The 19,073-nt window shown below is 38.5% G+C and overlaps 2 protein-coding genes across 2 annotated transcripts in view; one reads left to right on the top strand and one right to left on the bottom strand.

Annotated features, from left to right (window-relative positions):
- Nucleotides 1-19,073, bottom strand: part of Prosbeta1 (proteasome beta1 subunit) — a 276,237-nt gene that overhangs the window by 210,173 nt on the left and 46,991 nt on the right. The gene's annotated exons all lie outside the window — the stretch shown is intronic.
- 5-HT2A (5-hydroxytryptamine receptor 2A) overlaps nucleotides 1-19,073 on the top strand; it is an 81,730-nt gene that overhangs the window by 52,475 nt on the left and 10,182 nt on the right. Inside the window, exons 5-7 of the mRNA XM_034985465.2 lie at nucleotides 6,706-6,904; nucleotides 13,189-13,314; nucleotides 16,238-16,444. Coding sequence (XP_034841356.1) covers nucleotides 6,706-6,904; nucleotides 13,189-13,314; nucleotides 16,238-16,444 — 532 coding nt within the window. The remainder of the gene's footprint in view (nucleotides 1-6,705; nucleotides 6,905-13,188; nucleotides 13,315-16,237; nucleotides 16,445-19,073) is intronic.

Raw genomic sequence — 19,073 nt, 5'->3', positions numbered from 1 at the left:
TAGGCAAGCGCGCTCCATCTTAGGCTGCATCATCACTTGCCAGCAGGTAGGATTGCTGCCAAGCGCTAGTCCATAAAGTAAAAAAACTACATGATTATTATGATTATCTTTAGGAAAGTCTGGCATTCGAAAATAACACATTAAGAGTTACATCATAATTTATTCTATGTATAATTAGAATCAGAATTCTCAGTGACGAAACAATTACGTTTCCATGTGCATTAGATTCGAGATGAAAGAAAGTATGAAAATCGTAAACAATTAATACATCATCTTCAACCTGCTTGGGATCATGTGTAAGATCAAAGACTTCCTTTTTTAACTCTACTAGAAAATAATTGCACTTTCGAGCTGTGCAATAACGGGTAGATATACGTATTTTAATTTAGTTTATATAGTTAACTTTGTTTTTAGGAGTCCGTACCTCAAGAGGAAAAGAGGAACCCTTATAGGTTCACTTCGTTGTCTGTCTGTCCGTCGTGTCTGTCCAGAAAACCTATAGGGTACTTCCCGTTGACCTAGAATCATGAAATTTGGTAGTTAGGTAGGTCTTATAGCATAAAACCGGAAACCGTTAATTTGTTTGTTGTTAGTTACATCTCGAAAAATAAAATAAAATAATTCATGAAAAAATACGAGTCTGACTTGCACTTGGCCGGTTTTTTTAAATTCTCTTTTCTGTCTAATTGGAAGTTTGAGCCCTTTGAAACTGTGATTTTAAGCGTAAATAGCTTTTCTTTGTACCCATTTATTCAAAGAACAAAAAGCTTTTGATATAAAAGGTTTGATTTGAAAGTCAAATACGTATTTTTAATCAAATGTACACCAAGAAGCGCGTTTAAACACTTCTTGGTGTACATTTGATTTTGAATTAATTTCAGGGCTGATTTTAATGCCAAATACCAATGTTTAACTCAGAAATTTTGATCAAATCAGTTGAAATGACAAAGTTATTTATTAATTAATTTAACTAGTTATAATAGAAACGTTAGTCATAACTAATATTCCATTTTCCTCTCCAACTAAGCGTAAAGCTTGTGGTACGACAATAGTGCAACGGGTCGGGTTTGAACCGTAAATTCAGACGAATAAAAAATTGCTACTCAGGGGCTGAACTTCTGATTTTAGCAAAGGAAAGCATAAAACTAACGTAAAACGTGATAAAATTAAACCAGGGCGGACATATTTTTTTCACACTTATCACATCTATATATTAAATCGTTTTATCGCTTGTGGAATTCCGCTAATGTCATAAAACAAAACCTAGGTCGAGCACCATTCTAGGACACCCTTAAGCTCAGATAGACAAGTTATTGTCGCATGTTTAATGCAATATTATCTTAAGAACTGTACATTTTGTTATCTGTTCATGAAGGCATTCGAGCTAGAACCAAAGTCGGGCTTCGTTATTATGAGTGATTTCACGCGTAAATATCTTCATAATTTCCTTTGATTTACTACGAGGAGCTTTCGACGCTGCGAAGAACTGGTTCGTTTGATAAGGGGTATATTTCTAACTGACTGTCATTTTAGGTGTGCTCTTGTGAAGAATATAATAGTAGATTGTACAACAAGGGCATAAAACAAGCCATTTTATCCGAGACGTTACCAGCATAAAGAAGAACTTTATGAGCATGAGAAGTGAAAATTATATTTATCTTCTACAGAACATGGTGACTATCTCCATGAGGCAATGGTAATTATAGGGAAGTCTAGGGTTAGATTTCCAGCTAGGTCATTTACACTCTCAAATTAGCTTGGATCTGTTTTGGAGGCTTTGATTGTGATGTGGCCGATTGGTCAGTTTTTTAAAAATATTTTTTGAAATTTAATACCCCATCGTGTCTTTCTGTATTCTGTAAAATTTTCACGGCACATCCGCTTAACCGATTTCCAAGTTTTGTATGGAGATGGCTTTCTTCACAGAGACGGATATATTATTATATAGTCTATTGTTATCCCGAAAAAAAAACAAGGAATTTCCAAGGGATTTTTAAAACATAAATTCACACAAAGTCGCGGTCATCGTCTAGTAAAATATAATCTCCGAAGGTAGAAGTTCTGATCCGGAGCTTTCAGACCCGAAGAAAAATTTATTTACTTATCATACATATTACATTAAAATGGTTAACCGCTGAGTAATAACCTTGCGTGACATAAATTGCTTATTTTCCTCGTGGAAAAACTGCAGATATATCTCGTTCATTTTTTCCAAATGGGATCCAAAACCCGGTAGGCGACACCTGAGCACATTTATTCAACGTCATGTACCTGCGTGAATTTATTTGAGAATATAAAATGTAAACATTAAACAAACAAGGTTAGACGGGGCTGGGATGAGGGTTTTGATATTGGATACTGTTACTTAATTACCTGTTTTGAAATGGTATATTTTTTATGTTCAATTGAGGAATATTTAAATTCAGTCGTATATATATTATCCAGTTTTTACATAGCACCTTCCATAAGAATTTCATAAGAATTACGTTTTATATGGAAAAAGTTAGCTTTTTATTGAAATTTTATATTTAATCAATCGAAGTGTATAGGTACGATTATTACCTATGCACTTACACCATTTTATAGGGAGTTAATTGAGTCCTTTGCTTAAGGTGACGCAGGATGCACGTCCGAACTGGTCGGCCCACGTGGGTAGCCCAGGGGCCGGAAAGTCGCTTAGTATCACCTATTGTAGTTTTTACTAGCGCTGTCTATTTGTTGGTCACCTGAACTAAATTATTGCTTGATTTACTTTACTCTATTGTCAGAGATTGCAAATGGCTGCCATTTGTGTTGTGAATCGGCATGGTGTTTTGTTTTTTCTGTTTTGGCGAAAGGTAAATTCCGTTACTAGTACTAGTTACGTCGAGTCGAGTGGTTTCTACTTCGTCTTCTCGTGAAATTAACATTTAGTGATCTGTGAGACATAATAAAAATAAAAAGTAAATCACAATCAGTGTTGTTATTCCAATGAACCTATAATTAAGGTGCCAAAAAGGTGGTCCTGTTACACTGCGTGCATTGAATAGATAAACCAAAATCACATGGATCTTTGACTTTTCAGTGTTTTATTGTTTTCAATTCACTAATAAATTAAGTATTATTGTTAAATTAATACTTGTTTTGAAACTCAATAAAACACTGTAAAGTCAAAGGTCTATTGTGGTTTTGGTTTACCTATATAATGCACGTAGTAGGTACCACCTATTTATTTATAAGTATAGTAGGTATATATGTATGTAGGTACCTATAGGTATGTATACAGTTACAGTTGTAGGTGACCAACTAATAGATGGTGCTAGGTTTGCATTAGGAATTTGGGTGACATTAAAAACTTATGAGAAGGCTCTCTATTTCCAGTGTATTACTTTACTCTATGGGGTAGCCTGTATGCTATTTCACCTAACATTGTGATAGAAAGAGATAGACTCAGTGATGAGCAGTGTAGCGAGTGCATGCGCACATTCTGGGAGCGAAAATCAATAAAATCTTTGAAGGCGGTTTGGGCTGTGTCATTGGAATTGATTTTTTTCCTTGCAAGTAATTGTCCTAATTCCGAAAAAAGTAGGTAGTATCTGTAGGTATTTGGTTCAATTCCCGGCAAGAATTTCTTTTTCTCTAGGCTGGTTTAGGGGGAGGTTTCGTGGATAGTTGCCACTCTAACGGCAAAGATGTACTGTCAAGTGATTTTTAGCAGGATGCCGCATGGACACCGCTGACAGGTATGGGTTTAATTAGACTGTCATACCTCTTCCAAGCCCTTATTCATAATATTTGCACCAAATTTTAACTTAATCGGTGTCACAGATTTAGAGAAAATTGGTTGTAACAGACGGACAGACACACGAGTGCTGATGTTATAAGGGTTCTATTTTTTGATTCGAACGAACGGAACTCTAAAAACGTGGCTGCTAACTATAACTTAAATAAACATGGCAAGCGTCTGCAAGTTACATTAGCTTTTTATGAGGGCTTTTCCAAATTACATGAGAAATAGTCAGATTAAAGTGGACGTGACAAAAATAAGGACCGGGTCAGAGACAATAAATTGTGCCTAATTTCCCTTCTGTAGACATTATGCCCACGTGACTGATCTCAATATTGTACCTTTGAGACCTTGATTAAAAATTTAAGTCCTCAACTGAATGAACTTTAGTGATCAATCAAATTACGGTACGGTACATTAGTAATATATACCTTTTGGTATTGGTTTTGTCTGTGTGTAATTCGAGTTAAGTTGTTGAGTCACGGGTTTCGTTATGTTCATCTACCCTTGATTTTGTTATTATTATTTAAAAAAAGATTTTTAATCTATCCTTTTCGTATTAATTGGTGTCCTCTCAGAATGAGAAGGATTTGGGCCATTTCAAGCTGGCCAAGTATGAACTGCCAGACTTCACAATGTAACGAAGCGTTACATGAATTTATTATTTTATCTTATCTTTTATTATAAATCATATTTTCAAACGTAATTTAGTATATTTTTAATTCATATGCACTGTGTTATTAAATTTAGGCGTTGCGAATAGCAACACCCATTTCCAAACGCAATCTTTGCTGTTGCTTGTTTTATACTTCAGGTCGAATAGAACGACTTGAAGTTGGTTTGATTGACAGACCGCCATTATGCACCCGGCGCGTCTTGACGCTGGGTGTGTGAGTATTTTTTGTTGCGTCCACCTTTTCTAAGGTGGACGCGACGCCTTTAAAATGTGCGTTCTTGAAATGTTTTCTTTAATTTAAATATATTATGCAGTGTTCCTACGCTCCCGTTTACGGGAGCTACGTTTGGACTTGAAAGCATGGTTTGGACTTGAAAACGTGGTTAGGACTTGAAAGCATGGTTTGGACTTGAAAGCGTGGTTTAGACTTGAAAGCGTGGTCTGGACGATAAAAGCGTGGTCTGGACGATAAAAGCGTGGTCTGGACTATAAAGGCGAGTCAGCACCGTCGGGTACCCACGGCCAACATCCGCTGACACCGAACTCCCGGCCTCACACCATCTACGAGGCCGTCAACACGAGGGGAGTACACATTACTGCCGCTAGGGCAAAGGCCGAAATCAACGTAACACCACGACCCTACAAATTTTGTGTGCCGACCTATGAGCTAAGCCGCGGTAGTTTTTCTGTACCAACATTTTTATATTATTAAATCCTACCGTGTTCTATTTACGCCGTTTCATTTAATTCATATCAACATTTTTTTTTAATACCCGGTACAACACACCTTTGAGAAGATTTCAGAGAGCTCTCAGGCGTCCAGGTTTCCTCATGATGTTTTCCGTCACCGTTAAAGCACTTGTTAGAGGTTTGGACGCCGGACCCCTCGAATAGGCTGAAATCTTAATCACTAGTACGTGGCATCAGTTCACGATGACATCGCAATTTATATAACGAGTAGGTTTGACTGCCAGTCATACAAAGGCAGTGGGATTGGCCCATCTTCTCTACTATTGTTTGGTTTGGACCTATGAGTTTTCCCTCAAATGGTGACGAGAATTGGGAGAATTAGAGACGTGGAGGGCATGTGTGGTGGAGCGCTCTCTAAAAAGCCTCCTTATATCTAGCAATGTACGCATGCTAGCTGATAAATGGATGAATAAATGGATACTTACATAGATATAAAGTTTGAGATAAATTTGCTAATACTAGGATTTAGGATACTAGGATTGCTAACAAGTATATCGCACCCAACCCAAAGCAGAAAACTGCTTGTTTAGTTCATATTATGTTGAATATCTTACATACTTGTAACTCTTCCGGAAACAAAGTTATCAGACGAAATTTGACTTTAAATATGTATCTTATAAAGTTCATTTTAAGTTGAACGGTTGTATCATAATTATTATGATGTAGGAGATGAAAATACACCAGGCATGTTTAAGCAAGCATTGAAACGTAACGTATGAAATATTTGACGAGAATTTAGAGTGAAGTTGAATGCGCAATTCGAGATTTTGGTATTATATATTTAGAGGGGAATTTTGAAACAGAAATTTTGCGGTGAAATATAAAATAATACTTACTTATAAATTGATGCAGATAAGCTCTGTATTCGGAGCACGCTGCATTCCTAATACTATCGCGCGTTTCAGAGTTACTTTCACGGACTCGAAGATTTACATACAAATCTTTGAACTCGTGTAACTGTATGCCCGTGTAACTTATTTTATTATGGTAATATTTATATAAGTACCCTACATAGATGATAGTAACGGTAGGTACATTCTTTATAGCTATGGTATCTAGTTAGTTGGACAGGATATACTATTTAAATGAAATGAGAAACTAATTTATCTACTTATCAACGCATCGCTGGCTCTGAAACTTGAGACTGCATGTAGGTTTTCACTTTTCTCTAAATAAATCTCCACTAAAAAAGGATTTTCAGAAATTCCACCCGAGTAAATCCGAAGCGGGTTTCTATAGACTAGTAACAGGTGGCCAATTTTGAAGCATGCTCGTAGGTGACATTTTACCTAAAGGTGCCAAGGGCCAACCCAATCGCTCCAGTACCTATAGTATACCTATGTAGTCTGTCCCACTACGCGCACGTGTGTTGCACATCTAAGCTATGAATTTTGTCTCCATTTATTCCAATATAAATGAATGCACTTTACCTATCTGGAGTATAGGTATATCTTTACCCTCAATAAAAATCTACGTGTTTTAAATTTTGTAACAAAAGCTTTTTTTTTCGTAGGTCTCATCAACAGAAGCAACATAATGCCAACGCCAGACCTGTGCGTGATCAACAACCGCCTGTTCTGGGTGTTCGGCTCGCTGGTCGCATTCTACATCCCCATGCTCATGATGGTGGTGTCGTTCGCATTGACTGTGCAACTGCTGAAGAGCCAGGCGAGGTTAGCTGCTACTCCAGTTCCGGGAGGGACGCATAGGAGGTGAGATCTTAGGCATGTATATGTTTTATATGTTCGTTTTCTTTCATTTATCTTTTCTGTTATATACTAGAAATAGTTTTTTTTTTCATTTTTCTGCCCTCATTAGGAATTATTCAGTCCGATACAATCCAATCCATCAGCCTGTATGCCTCCTTTGCTGGGCATAAGCCTTTTCTAGAAAAAATCCTCTATTTTTCAAATGGTTCCTTGCATTTCTAATGTAGTAGATGCATCCGACGATTCGAAAGTACTTGTGAAAGTTTACTTGAATAAAAAAAAATGTAATGTCTTAGAAAAAAATATTGAGCTTGTGGAGTTGTGGACTCTGTACTTTTAGAATGTGGGCTTGTGTTTTCTCGTTATATTTAGTTTCAGCTCTAACAACTTAAAAATTGTATGAAACTATTGCGATGAAAAAGTCTCATTAATTTTCTAGCTTCTTCTTCTATAGTACGCGACAGGTCGAGATGGCAATTAGGGTGGGGACGCCACGTGCACAGGTGCACGTGGCGTCCCCACCCTAAATGGCGGGGGCCGTGCAGGTCTGCACGGCCCCCGCGCTAACCCGGTGCGGGATAGGGTGGGTGACGTGCGGGGCATCCCCCCGCCTCATACCCCGATTGCCATCTCAACCTGTCGCGTACTATGGTCTTCGAACAGTGCGTGTTGCCAGTGATGACATATGGATCCGAGACATGGTCGCTAACTATGGGCCTCATAAGAAAGCTCAGAGTCACTCAGCGGGCGATGGAGAGAGCTATGCTTGGAGTTTCTCTACGTGATCAAATCAGAAATGAGGAGATCCGTAGGAGAACTAGAGTAACCGACATAGCTCAACGGGTTGCGAAGCTGAAGTAGCAATGGGCAGGGCACATAGTTCGTACAACCGATAGACGTTGGGGTCCCAAGGTGCTGGAATGGCGACCTCGCACCGGAAGACGCAGCGTTGGAAGATCCCCCACTAGGTAGACGGACGACATCAGACGAGTCGCAGGGAGCCGCTGGATCCAGGCGGTGCAAGACCTTGGCGTGTGGAAGTCCCTACAAGAGACCTATGTTCAGCAGTGGACGTCTATTGGTTGATGATGATGATGATGATGAAATAAAAATGCACATCCAGACTTTAATTTATAATAATAAATATTACGTGTACCTATAAAGCACCTACCTAATTTATGTTTTGTGCATTTAAAGAACCTCGTTACCAGTATGAAACTGTCCAGCCGTCCTGTTAGTAACTGAAGGAGCCGATCGACTTTTTTAAAATAATAAAGCAATTTCCGAGCAAGAGCAAGTGGGAGAAAAATAATTTATACAAACAGTAGACCTATCTAGTCGTATATGTAATGTTTGGAAAACAAAAGAACATGTCTAATGATTATCCATGCATAATATGATGCATGCATTTTTATTCGAGCACCATGTCGCGATAGTGCGAAACAAAGCCATGCAAACTTTTCACTGGCTTTTAGCGTAACAGCTTCTCGAGTTGAAATAGCGCGGTTCATGGTTTAGAAATGCAAATCTGAATGCGTTTTTCGTGTCACTGCTTTGCTAGCGACGCCCCTACCTGTATTATGGTTTGACAAAAAGGTTTTTTTTTTCATTTTTAATTACCGTGGATTAATGTCGAGTAGGTAAAATTCAAAAATTAACTTTCTTTCTTCTTTTTGTACCTATTCTACTCCCTCTACGGATTTGTGGTTTCTCCGAGACCTTTCATTATTTAGAATCAAATTACTTTAAATTCTTAATCTATGTTATGGTTATAATTTCATTTTACGACTTGCAAGATGTTTTGATCATAAATCATTTTATTATCCCGCACCAAATATTGAGAAAAATAACATTTGGTAGAGCGTGAAATGTTAGGATCTTGAACCCGAATATAAAATTCATGGTCGGCGAACGACAAATAAAACATAATCTGCAGCATTACTTCCTTGGCAATTGACGGGGATTCCTCAGTTTACTTGCTCTCGGCATTTGGGAACCTGCCAGAAAATAATAGACACTAGGGCGGAAACAGATTAACGAACTATGGAACGCGTCCGTAAGCTGCGGCTGATAGGTATTTGGATAATACATACACTGAACTGTGCAAACGCTTCGCTCAACCGCTTCAGAGCAGGGGTGGGGAAAGTGGCAAACCTAGCGAAGTGGTGCTACATCTATGGACATGATACAGAGTGCATCTGCGGTCATCCGAGACAGACTATTGCGCACATGACTGGGTGCCCTACATGCCCGACAACCTGCACGAACGAGGAGCTGCACGAGGCTGCCGACCGAGCTATCGCGGTTGCAGTTTTTTGACCGAGCTATCGCGGTTGCGGCCCGTATGACCGTCGTCGATGAGAAGAAGAAGAAGACTGTGCAAACTATCGGACGTAAGTCGCGGACGTAACCATGAGCGCTTGGACGTCCGAGAGATATCAATATTCAATACCAAGTCCCAAGCCATGCCCCATACGACCGTGCATACTTCAGTTAGCCGCGGCTTACGGACGCGTCCGATAGTTTGTGTTACACTGCCGTGATCAGCTGAAATGGAAACCACAATGAGTATTATGCAATGAATAAAAAATGCTGGGCCATCCAAAAAAATGCCCTAATTAATTATATTTAGTCTCTTATAAGATCCGTTCCGTTTCTTTATTTTTTACGAACTTCACTTGTCTATTAGTTCCAAGATGTTAAAATATTCCTACTGCACTCATATAAACTGTTGTTTATAGTGAAATGATTACTTATATTTCTAGACTTTTACGTTTTCTTATTCATCCATTCGATTGTGCTTATGAATGAAATCATGTTAGTGGGAATTCCGAAAGAAAATACAAAAATTAAAGTCATCTCTCGCCACGGCATTTTAAATGGCTACTTATACACACAACAATAAAGAAAAAGTTATTGTAAAATAATATTATTCAAACAAAACCTGCTCTCATTTTTCATAGGTCATATCGTGCCAAAACATTCGCTCAGGAGACAACGATAGATATTTTTTATTTATTGTTAAAGATAAATGCTGAAAGTGTATCATAATAATATTTAGCCGTATTATATTCAACGCTGTATTCGTCGTTGAGTTCTCCGGCGAAACAAAATTTTATACATATAATTATGTACTCAGAAATGGGGATAAAACAACATCAGTTTTCATTTCGATACGATCGATTGATTCGGCGCATACTGTTCTCGACACAGACTTAACTTGAAATGCGCACATTGAAATTTATGCACAAAAATGAGCACGTCGAAGGTATTATCTAAATGTATAAAAGGAAAAGGTGACTGACTGACTGTCTGACTGACTGATCTATCAACGCACAGCTTAAACTACTGGACGGATCGGGCTGAAATTTGGTATGCAGATAGCTATTATGACGTAGGTATCCGCTAAGAAAGGATTTTCGAAAATTCAACCCTTGAGGGGATAATATAGGGGTTTGAAATTTGTGTAGGCCACCCGGACGAAGTCTCGACCATAAGCTAGTAGGTAATATTATTAAATGATAATATTATGGGCAATGGGTAGATACTCTAAAATCTGAGAAGAAAATCATTGGATCTCAGTAAATAGGCTAGAATATACTAACAACCGATTGAAGACCCGTGAAAACGAAGTATTAAATTGCATACTCCATTAAATTCGTCGCTGCATCAGCGTTGCAATGCGTTTAGATAATACCACCTATTCTAACCGATTTCTTGGCACGAGATTTGACACGCATAAAGAATGGTCTAATAAATTACAAGTTTTGATTTTATTGTCGATCTCAGTGCAAAGTTTTCGCAACTAAAGTTTTCACTTGTTTACAGTAACTCGGAAAGATTTTAGAAATGTAGGTATAAGTATCCAAACATGTTACGTGTGCTATACATTTTTCAAGAACTTGACAAAAATGGCTTGTTGAAATTTTGTCCGTATTTACTGTACGTATGGCTGTGACGCTATTCTATAGAAATACTATTTACTTAGTTCTACAAATGGCGAACTGACGAAGTCGAACTTTAGAGAAATACCAGGATTGTTTGTATACACCTTAGAGAGTATGAAATGAAATAGGAATTATGTAAATAAAGCTGTAAATGTGGTAAGGGTAAAATTTTGTTTATTTGTATTACTTCGCATAACTATTAGTACATCTATCACAGTAAATAGTTACCCACCTATAGTACGCGACAAGGTGAAATGGGGACCATGGCGTGGAAATAAGTCCAGAAGAGACCTATGCCATCCTAAATGCATCTGTTGATGATGACGACGACGAATACTTATAAATCCTATATGTACCTACCTATAAAATGTGGAAATGTGGTAAGATATTTAGAAAAAATATAGGTAAAAGAATAAAGATATAGAGAGATAGAGAAAATTTCTATTATTTTGATTTATTTTCTTAACAATTATCTATATAGGTATATAAAATTCAAAGTCCGGACTGACTGACTTATATATCAACGCACAGTCTAAACCGCTGGACCTAGAGACATGAAATTTTGAAGGTGTGTTCCTTGTTAGATATAAAATTAAATGGGGAATAACAATGCCACAGCCACAGAAATATTAGACAATGGTTCCAAAATGCTAAAGTTACGAATTTTATTTCGGGATGAAAATATACACGCGCTATTTCAAACCGAGTCCTTTGTCCACGTTTACAATGAAAAGTTAGCAAACTCACGCAATCCTGAGACAAGTAGGTCTAATGACGATACAAAGCGTTGCCACGTTGTTGTAAACTTCAGTAGGTAATGTGTACAAACTTTGCCTTTATTCGAGGGTTTGATAGGCTGTTATGTTTGTCTAGTGAAAGCTGACGGCAAGACATGGCGGCAAACTGACGTGGAAACCGCAAAGATAGTATATTTTGCTTACTTCCATAGTATTATGACTTATGGAATCTTAATATGGGGTAAAGCGGCAGATATTGGGAGAATTTTTGTATTACAAAAAAGGGCAATACGCGCAATTTATAACTTAAGACCACGCGATTCCCTTCGAGAGAAGTTTAAGGAAATAGATATCCTTATATATTTATAATAACATAGCCTATAATAACGTAGCCTCTCAATATATATTTATAATAACATAATTTTAGTAAGACAAAATATTCTTAGTTACAAGAAAATTGGTGATCTACACAATAGGCTGACTAGAAACAGAAACAAGCTTGCAGCTCCTACCTTCCGCCTCAGGAAAGTCCAAAAGTCATTTGTGGGTATGGGTTTTTATAATAAATACCCGCAAACTATTTTGGACTTACCTTTGCACAAGTTAAAAAATCTATTAAAAACATGCTTCTGAAAACAGCATATTACACAATTGAAGATTATCTAAATGATAAAAGATGGTGGATTTGACCTGCAGCTCGTTCCAGCAACGCACAAGACTGCAAATACTATTTTATACATGGCATAATCTTGTACTTATATCAAATATTTGAAAAGAGCAACCGCCGAGTTTCTTGCTGGTTCTTCTCGGTAGGAAAGGCATTCCGAACCAGTGGTAGATGCATCCGACTATTCGAAAGTACTTGTAAAAGTTTATTTGAATAAAAAAGATTTTTATTTTATTTTTATTTATTTTATTTTAGGTTTTTAGTGCCTCGCACCTTTCTCATACAATGTCAAGTGAAAAACAAACAGGTTCGGTCGGGCGTACTGCGTCACCTTAACTGGTTGTAACAGACTGATTGTGTGGTTTAAAGTTTTTTTTAAATTTCGTGGGAACTATTTTAATGTAGATAACGGGTATATACCACGATTAATTCATTTTTTATTTGTTGATATTTCAACCCAATTGCACGGGTCGTGGTCACGACGGGACTGCGGTGCTGCGAGAGGTGAAGTTCGAGCTATCATGGGCAGTAGCGAACTACCCTCTTTCTTGTTTTTTTCTCTCGTGGGAACTTTTTGAACTTTTTTACTTTACCAGTCAGTACCTTTCGTCAGATAATAATAATAAATTTATTCATAAGAATGCAGGTGACATAACATGGTTATAAAATTAGTTGGCGAGCCAACATCAGGTTATATGAAGTGAAAAGGTAAACTGACAGACAAACAGACACACATTAGCATCTATATCTACGAATTTACATTTTCTAAATTGTCTCTGGTTACCCTTTCCAATTTAGCCCACTTCCATATTAGACTGCATCATCACTTACCATCAGGTAAGATAGCAGTCAGGGCTAACTAGTATCAGAAAAAAAAACATCTCTCTCGACGAAACTTCGCTATCGACAATTTAATTAACATTGATCATTCATCAGGCAATGCGGCGGGTTCGACAACGGGCAGCAGTACGCGAGAAGGCTGGGAGCGAGGAGTTCTCCCGACCTTTCACCTAGAACCAACGTGTCTAGACAACTTACCTGGCGGGTCACCTCCACATCCAGGTAAGCTTTTACTAGCTCGCAGTTGGGCAAAGTTGTTCACTTTCAAGGTGCAAAGGTTGAGAGCGAGAAGTTCCCTCACTTGTCGCCTGGCAACGGGTCTCGATGACTTACATAGCGGGTCATCGCCACGTCCAGGTGAGTAAACAAGCCCATACTTGGCAAAATCTGTTACTATAATAAGTCAATGCTTACAGCAGTAGGTGCAAATGTTGAGAGCCAGAAGTACCCTCATCTGTCGCCTGGCAACGGGTGTCAATGACTTACATAGCGGGTCACCTCCATGTCCAGGTGAGTAAACAAGCCCATAGTTGGCAAAATCTGTTACTATAATAAGTCAATGCTCACAGCAGTAGGTGCAAATATTGAGAGCGAGAAGTACCCTCATCTGTCGCCCAGCAACGGGTCTCGATGACTTACATAGCGGGTCACCTCCATGTCCAGGTGAGTAAACAAGCCCATAGTTGGCAAAATCTGTTACTATAATAAGTCAATGCTCACAGCAGTAGGTGCAAATATTGAGAGCGAGAAGTACCCTCATCTGTCGCCTGGCAACGGGTCTCGATGACTTACATAGCGGGTCACCTCCATGTCCAGGTGAGTAAACAAGCCCATAGTTGGCAAAATCTGTTACTATAATAAGTCAATGGTCACAGCAGTAGGTGCAAATATTGAGAGCGAGAAGTACCCTCATCTGTCGCCTAGCAACGGGTCTCGATGACTTACATAGCGGGTCACCTCCATGTCCAGGTGAGTAAACAAGCCCATAGTTGGTAAAAGCTGTTCACTTACAGCAATAGGTGCAAAGGTTGAGAGCGAGAAGTACCCTCATCTGTCGCCTGGCAACGGGTCTCGATGACTTACATAGTGGGTCACCTCCATGTCCAGGTGAGTAAACAAGCCCATAGTTGGCAAAAGCTGTTCACTCACAGCAATAGGTGCAAAGGTTGAGAGCGAGAAGTTCCTTCACCTGTCGCCTGGCAACGGGTCCAGATGATTGACATAATTAGCGGGTTAACACCCACATCCAGGTGATAATTTTTAGGTAGAGCACTACTACTGAGCAGTCGAGCACAGTTGGGAGGAAGTTCCCCACTCTAGACTCTAGAGTCTAGAGTCCTGACCATCTTCACCGGCAGGTTAAAAGTCCTACCCCATTACTCGCTACTTCCTAGTGAACCCATTCAACCGTATTTGAATTAATATTACTGTTATGGTTTTTTGAGGGTTTACGGACGGTGTTTAATGATTAGTTTTAGTTGTAAGTTATAATGATAAATTTTAGTAATAGGTTTTAATTATAATAATAAGTTACTTTAAGTTAATTTGGATGTTATTATAATATGTAGTTAGTAGAATATGTCGCCTACAACTGTCATTTTATTTTAGTGAGAATTTCATAGACTTATTTAGATAAATCAAGAATTAGCAAAATTAAATAAGTGCCTCATATACATCATGATAATGTAGGCATTTTCAAAAATTGAATAGTTGGTAACTAGCCGCTTCAACATGTCATACGGGATTCCTTCTATATCAGTGAACGCTGAACATAATACACACAAATGATTGAAAAGTATACAGCGCCATCTATGTACAGCTGATATACCTACGTTTATTATTATCAGTGGAAAAATATTTTAAATAATTGTTCTGTAATTTAAAATTTATCTGATATACGTCGAGAGCGAGAGCCGTGATAGTCTAGTGGTTAGGACGTCCGTCTCTTACTTGGCAGGTCGGGGATTCGATCCCGGGCACGCATCTCTAACTTTTTGAAGTTATGTGCATTTTGAAAAATTAAATATCACTCGCTTTAACGATGAAGGAAAACGTCGTGAGGAATCCTGCATACCTGAGAGGTCTCCATAATGTTCTCCAAGGTGTGTGAAGTCTATCAATCCGGACATGGCCAGCGTGGTAGACTATGGCCAAAACCCTTCTCACTCTGAGAGGAGACCCGTGCTTTGTAATAAGCTGGCGATGGGTTGATGATGATGATGATGAAAACGCACATAACTCCGAAAAGTTAGAGAATTAGAGATGCGTGCCTGGGATCGAATCCGTGACCCCCCCGACTAGGAAGCCGACTTGTTAAAGACAAGACAAGACAAGACACTAGGCTATCGCAGCGTATTAATTTTAATCAAGATGTCACTCTACACCTACCTCTACCGTAACTCTCCCGGTTAATCGATGTTTTAATAATGGTTTACTTAATTAAACAATTCATTCGCTAAAACGGTGTTGTTTACGCAACAGAGACCAGTTCTCGGTGCCAGCGGGTTATTAAACGTAAATAAGCGTAAGTCGCAAATCAAATAATAAGGAAATTGTTTTATTATAAGCTAGCTTATGCTCGCGACTTTGTCCGCGTGGACTACACAAATTTCAAACCCCTTTTCACCCTCTTAAGGGTTGAATTTTAAAAAAATCCTTTCTTAGCGGATGCCTACGTCATAATAGCTATCTGCATGCTAAATTTCAGCCCGATCTGTCCAGTAGTGCCCGAGCTGTGCGTTGATAGATCAGTCAGTCAGTCACCTTTTCCTTTTATACCTACGGTATACGAGTACCTACCTTTTTTAATTATTATTATTATTATGTCAAAGCAGTTGTTGAAAAGTTAATAAATTAAAATTTGGCACACAATAATTGTAATTTTTACATCTTGCTGGATTTGTACATTGTTTAATCTGTTTTGGTATACAAACAAATTAGGTACCTATAATGTTAAGTAGGTACCTACTTAGTTTAATAAATAATTGGAAAAATCGCTGAATGATTGCCTAGAAATTCGAAAAAATTGTGAAAATAGAATTAACTTAGAAATCATAGTTTCTATAATTGGACCATATTAATATTGAAACTACACTATTGTAGAGAATAATATGTCATCAAAATTAAAAGATTTATTTCTCCCCAGGCCGCAGCGCAATAAAATCGGCATGAGTGTCTCCCATCCACAACTGAGCTATATGAACGGATGCGGCAACGGAACTGGTTCAGTCTGTTCCAGACGTGGCCATGACGTGGCCACTCAAACCCCACCCAGCATAGTCGCTGAGACACGGCGAGCGAGGCTCAAGCCATTGAAACTGTCACTGGCAGCTCCAAATGCATTGTCTTTGAGGTAAGAGACTGTGAATGGGTTCAGTCTGTTTCAGACGTGGCCATTTAAATCACAACTGAGCTATAGGAACGGATGCGGCAACGGAACTGGTTCAGTCTGTTCTAGACATGGCCATGACGTGGCTACTCAAGTGCCACCCAGGATAGCTGCTGAGACATGGAGAGCGGGACTTAACCCATTGAAACTATCACTGACAGCTCCAAATGCATTGTCTTTAAGGTAAGTAAACAGTGTATGGGTTGAGTCTGTTTCAAACGTGGCCACTTAAATCACAACTGAGCTATATGGACAGATGCGGCAACGGAACTGGTTCAGTCTGTTCCAGACGTGGCCATGATGTGGCCACTCAAACCCCACCCAGCATAGTCGCTGAGACACGGCGAGCGAGGCTCAAACCATTGAAACTGTCACTGGTACCTCCAAAAACATTACCTTTAAGACTTGTAAACGGGACCACTCAAACCCTAAACAGCATAGCTATACGGTAGTAGAAACGGAGAAGAGAAAATCTTTACATTCTTTGGAGCCATTTGGAGCTTTGGAGTGATATTATGATTTGAGAATATTCTAAACTATTATGTATTCTAAAAGTATCGCAAAAATAAAATTACACGCGAATGTAAACACGAGCGGGTAAGTTTTACAAAAATATATAAAGGTTCTGTTACAAATATTGCTGTCAACATCAAAATGTTCTCATTCTACTAAGAAAGGCAAGGATTGCGCAAAGGGACGTATGTAGAAGGTCAGCTTTAATAGAATATAGCAAAAAAAGACATTTAGGTGTGTGACAAGAATAAGCAAAAAACATGACTGGCCGAGATTACGTTATCTAAAATTACTTTTCCTAAACAGGGCATTTTGCCTTTATTTTGCTTCATTAGATATGGGGAGGTCGTTAACAAAGCCTAATTACCGAAAGTAACGAAAAATGATTGCTTTTGTATTTCTATGAAAGATTCAATACGTCTTAGAAAATTCTGCTTGCTTTTTCTAAGGTTGAAATAATATTATATAAAGCGCTCCTAGACTTCGCTCAAACTTAAGACAATTAAAACGAGACGGTGTAATATATCTGCATAAATCTGTCTCGTTGTAACTCCTTCTTTGGTCTGAGCTAAGTCAAAGTACGCTTTTTATCAGCTTACTGTTGTTGGGAGGGCGGGCGATGCGTAAGATATGCGTCCATACAAAATACAAGAAATAATTTGATGAAAGATACAGAGATAGTTTGCATCCCCCAGACGGATATATACCGGAAAAGCAAAGAATTCCTACGGGTTTAAAAAGGAACCTAAATCTACGTGGACAAAGTCATGGGCATCATCTAGTTTACTTGTAAAGTTGTATATCGTCGGCTATTCGAACACTGACTTTAAACGACGACGAAGTTTTAATTTAAGCCTTTATAAATGTTTTCATAGTGCTTTATTCAAAATTTTGTACTGAAAACTAGCAACTAACAAGTTGCCGTTTCTAATTAAGCGAAATGAATGGCCAGACAGCCTAATTCCGTGGTTCCGTATCCAAACTATTCGAGAGGAACACTTGTATAACTTTCGCAATCATATTCATGAGAGATTTATGTCATAGTTTCCTTGCTACCTCCTATTTAATTTAAAATTCCTAGTCTGGTCTGGCCTGGTGGGAGGCTTCGGCCGTGGCTAGGTACCACCCTACCGGCAAAACCGTGCCGCCAAGCGATTTAGTGTTCCGATGCCGTGTAGAAACCAAAGGGGTGTTGGTTTAATAAAAACTGCCATACCCTTTCCAGGTTAGCCCGCTTTTATCTTAGACTGCATCAACACTTACCACCAGATGAGATTCCAGTCAAGGGCTAGCTTGTATCTAAATAGAAAAACTTTAGATTTCATTTGTCCATAGATCTACAATAACTAACGAGCCAATTAGATATTTAAATTATTCTACGTAGTGCAGCGTTCATGGAATTCCTTCAAGGTATCTTTTGTATAAAAGATAGCTGTTAATTAATTTAAGATGCGCCTGGAGGTAGATTTGTAGAGCTTTTACGGGCTAGAGACTTGATATTTATGGTTTTAAGTAAATCGATTAGTGAGATATATCAAATCCTAGGTCCTTGAATTGTCCATGTCCTAATCCATATAATCTCAATATATAAAAGGAAAAGGTGACTGACTGACTGATTGACTGACTGACTGACTGATCTCTCGGACTGAAATTTGACATGCAGATAGCTATTATGACGTAGGCATCTGCTAAGAAAGAATTTTTGAAAATTCAACGCCTAAGGGGGTGAAATAGGGTTTGAAAATTGTGTAGTCCACGCGGAGAGCATAAGCTAGTCCATACTAATATTATAAATGCGAAAGTGTGTCTGTCTGTCTGTCTGCTAGCTTTTCACGGCCCAATAGTTCAACCGATTTTGATGAAATTTGGTACAGAGTTAGCTTACATCCCGGGGAAGGGCGTCCCGAAACATTAAAGAGTTCCCACGGGATTTTTAAAAAACTCAAATCCACGCGGACCGGCATCATCTTGTATTTATAAAATCGTGGTAAAAAACTGCAGTAACATTTTGTGAACTAATCTGCCTTTCAGGGTATTATCCCTTTAAAACAATTACTGGGGTGAAACACATTTTATTGGT

This window comes from Maniola hyperantus, chromosome 4 (assembly GCF_902806685.2).
Source record: "Maniola hyperantus chromosome 4, iAphHyp1.2, whole genome shotgun sequence".
NCBI lineage: Eukaryota > Metazoa > Arthropoda > Insecta > Lepidoptera > Nymphalidae > Maniola > Maniola hyperantus.
The sequence above is the reverse complement of the archived record's forward strand: the minus strand, read 5'-3'. Positions and strand labels throughout refer to the sequence as shown.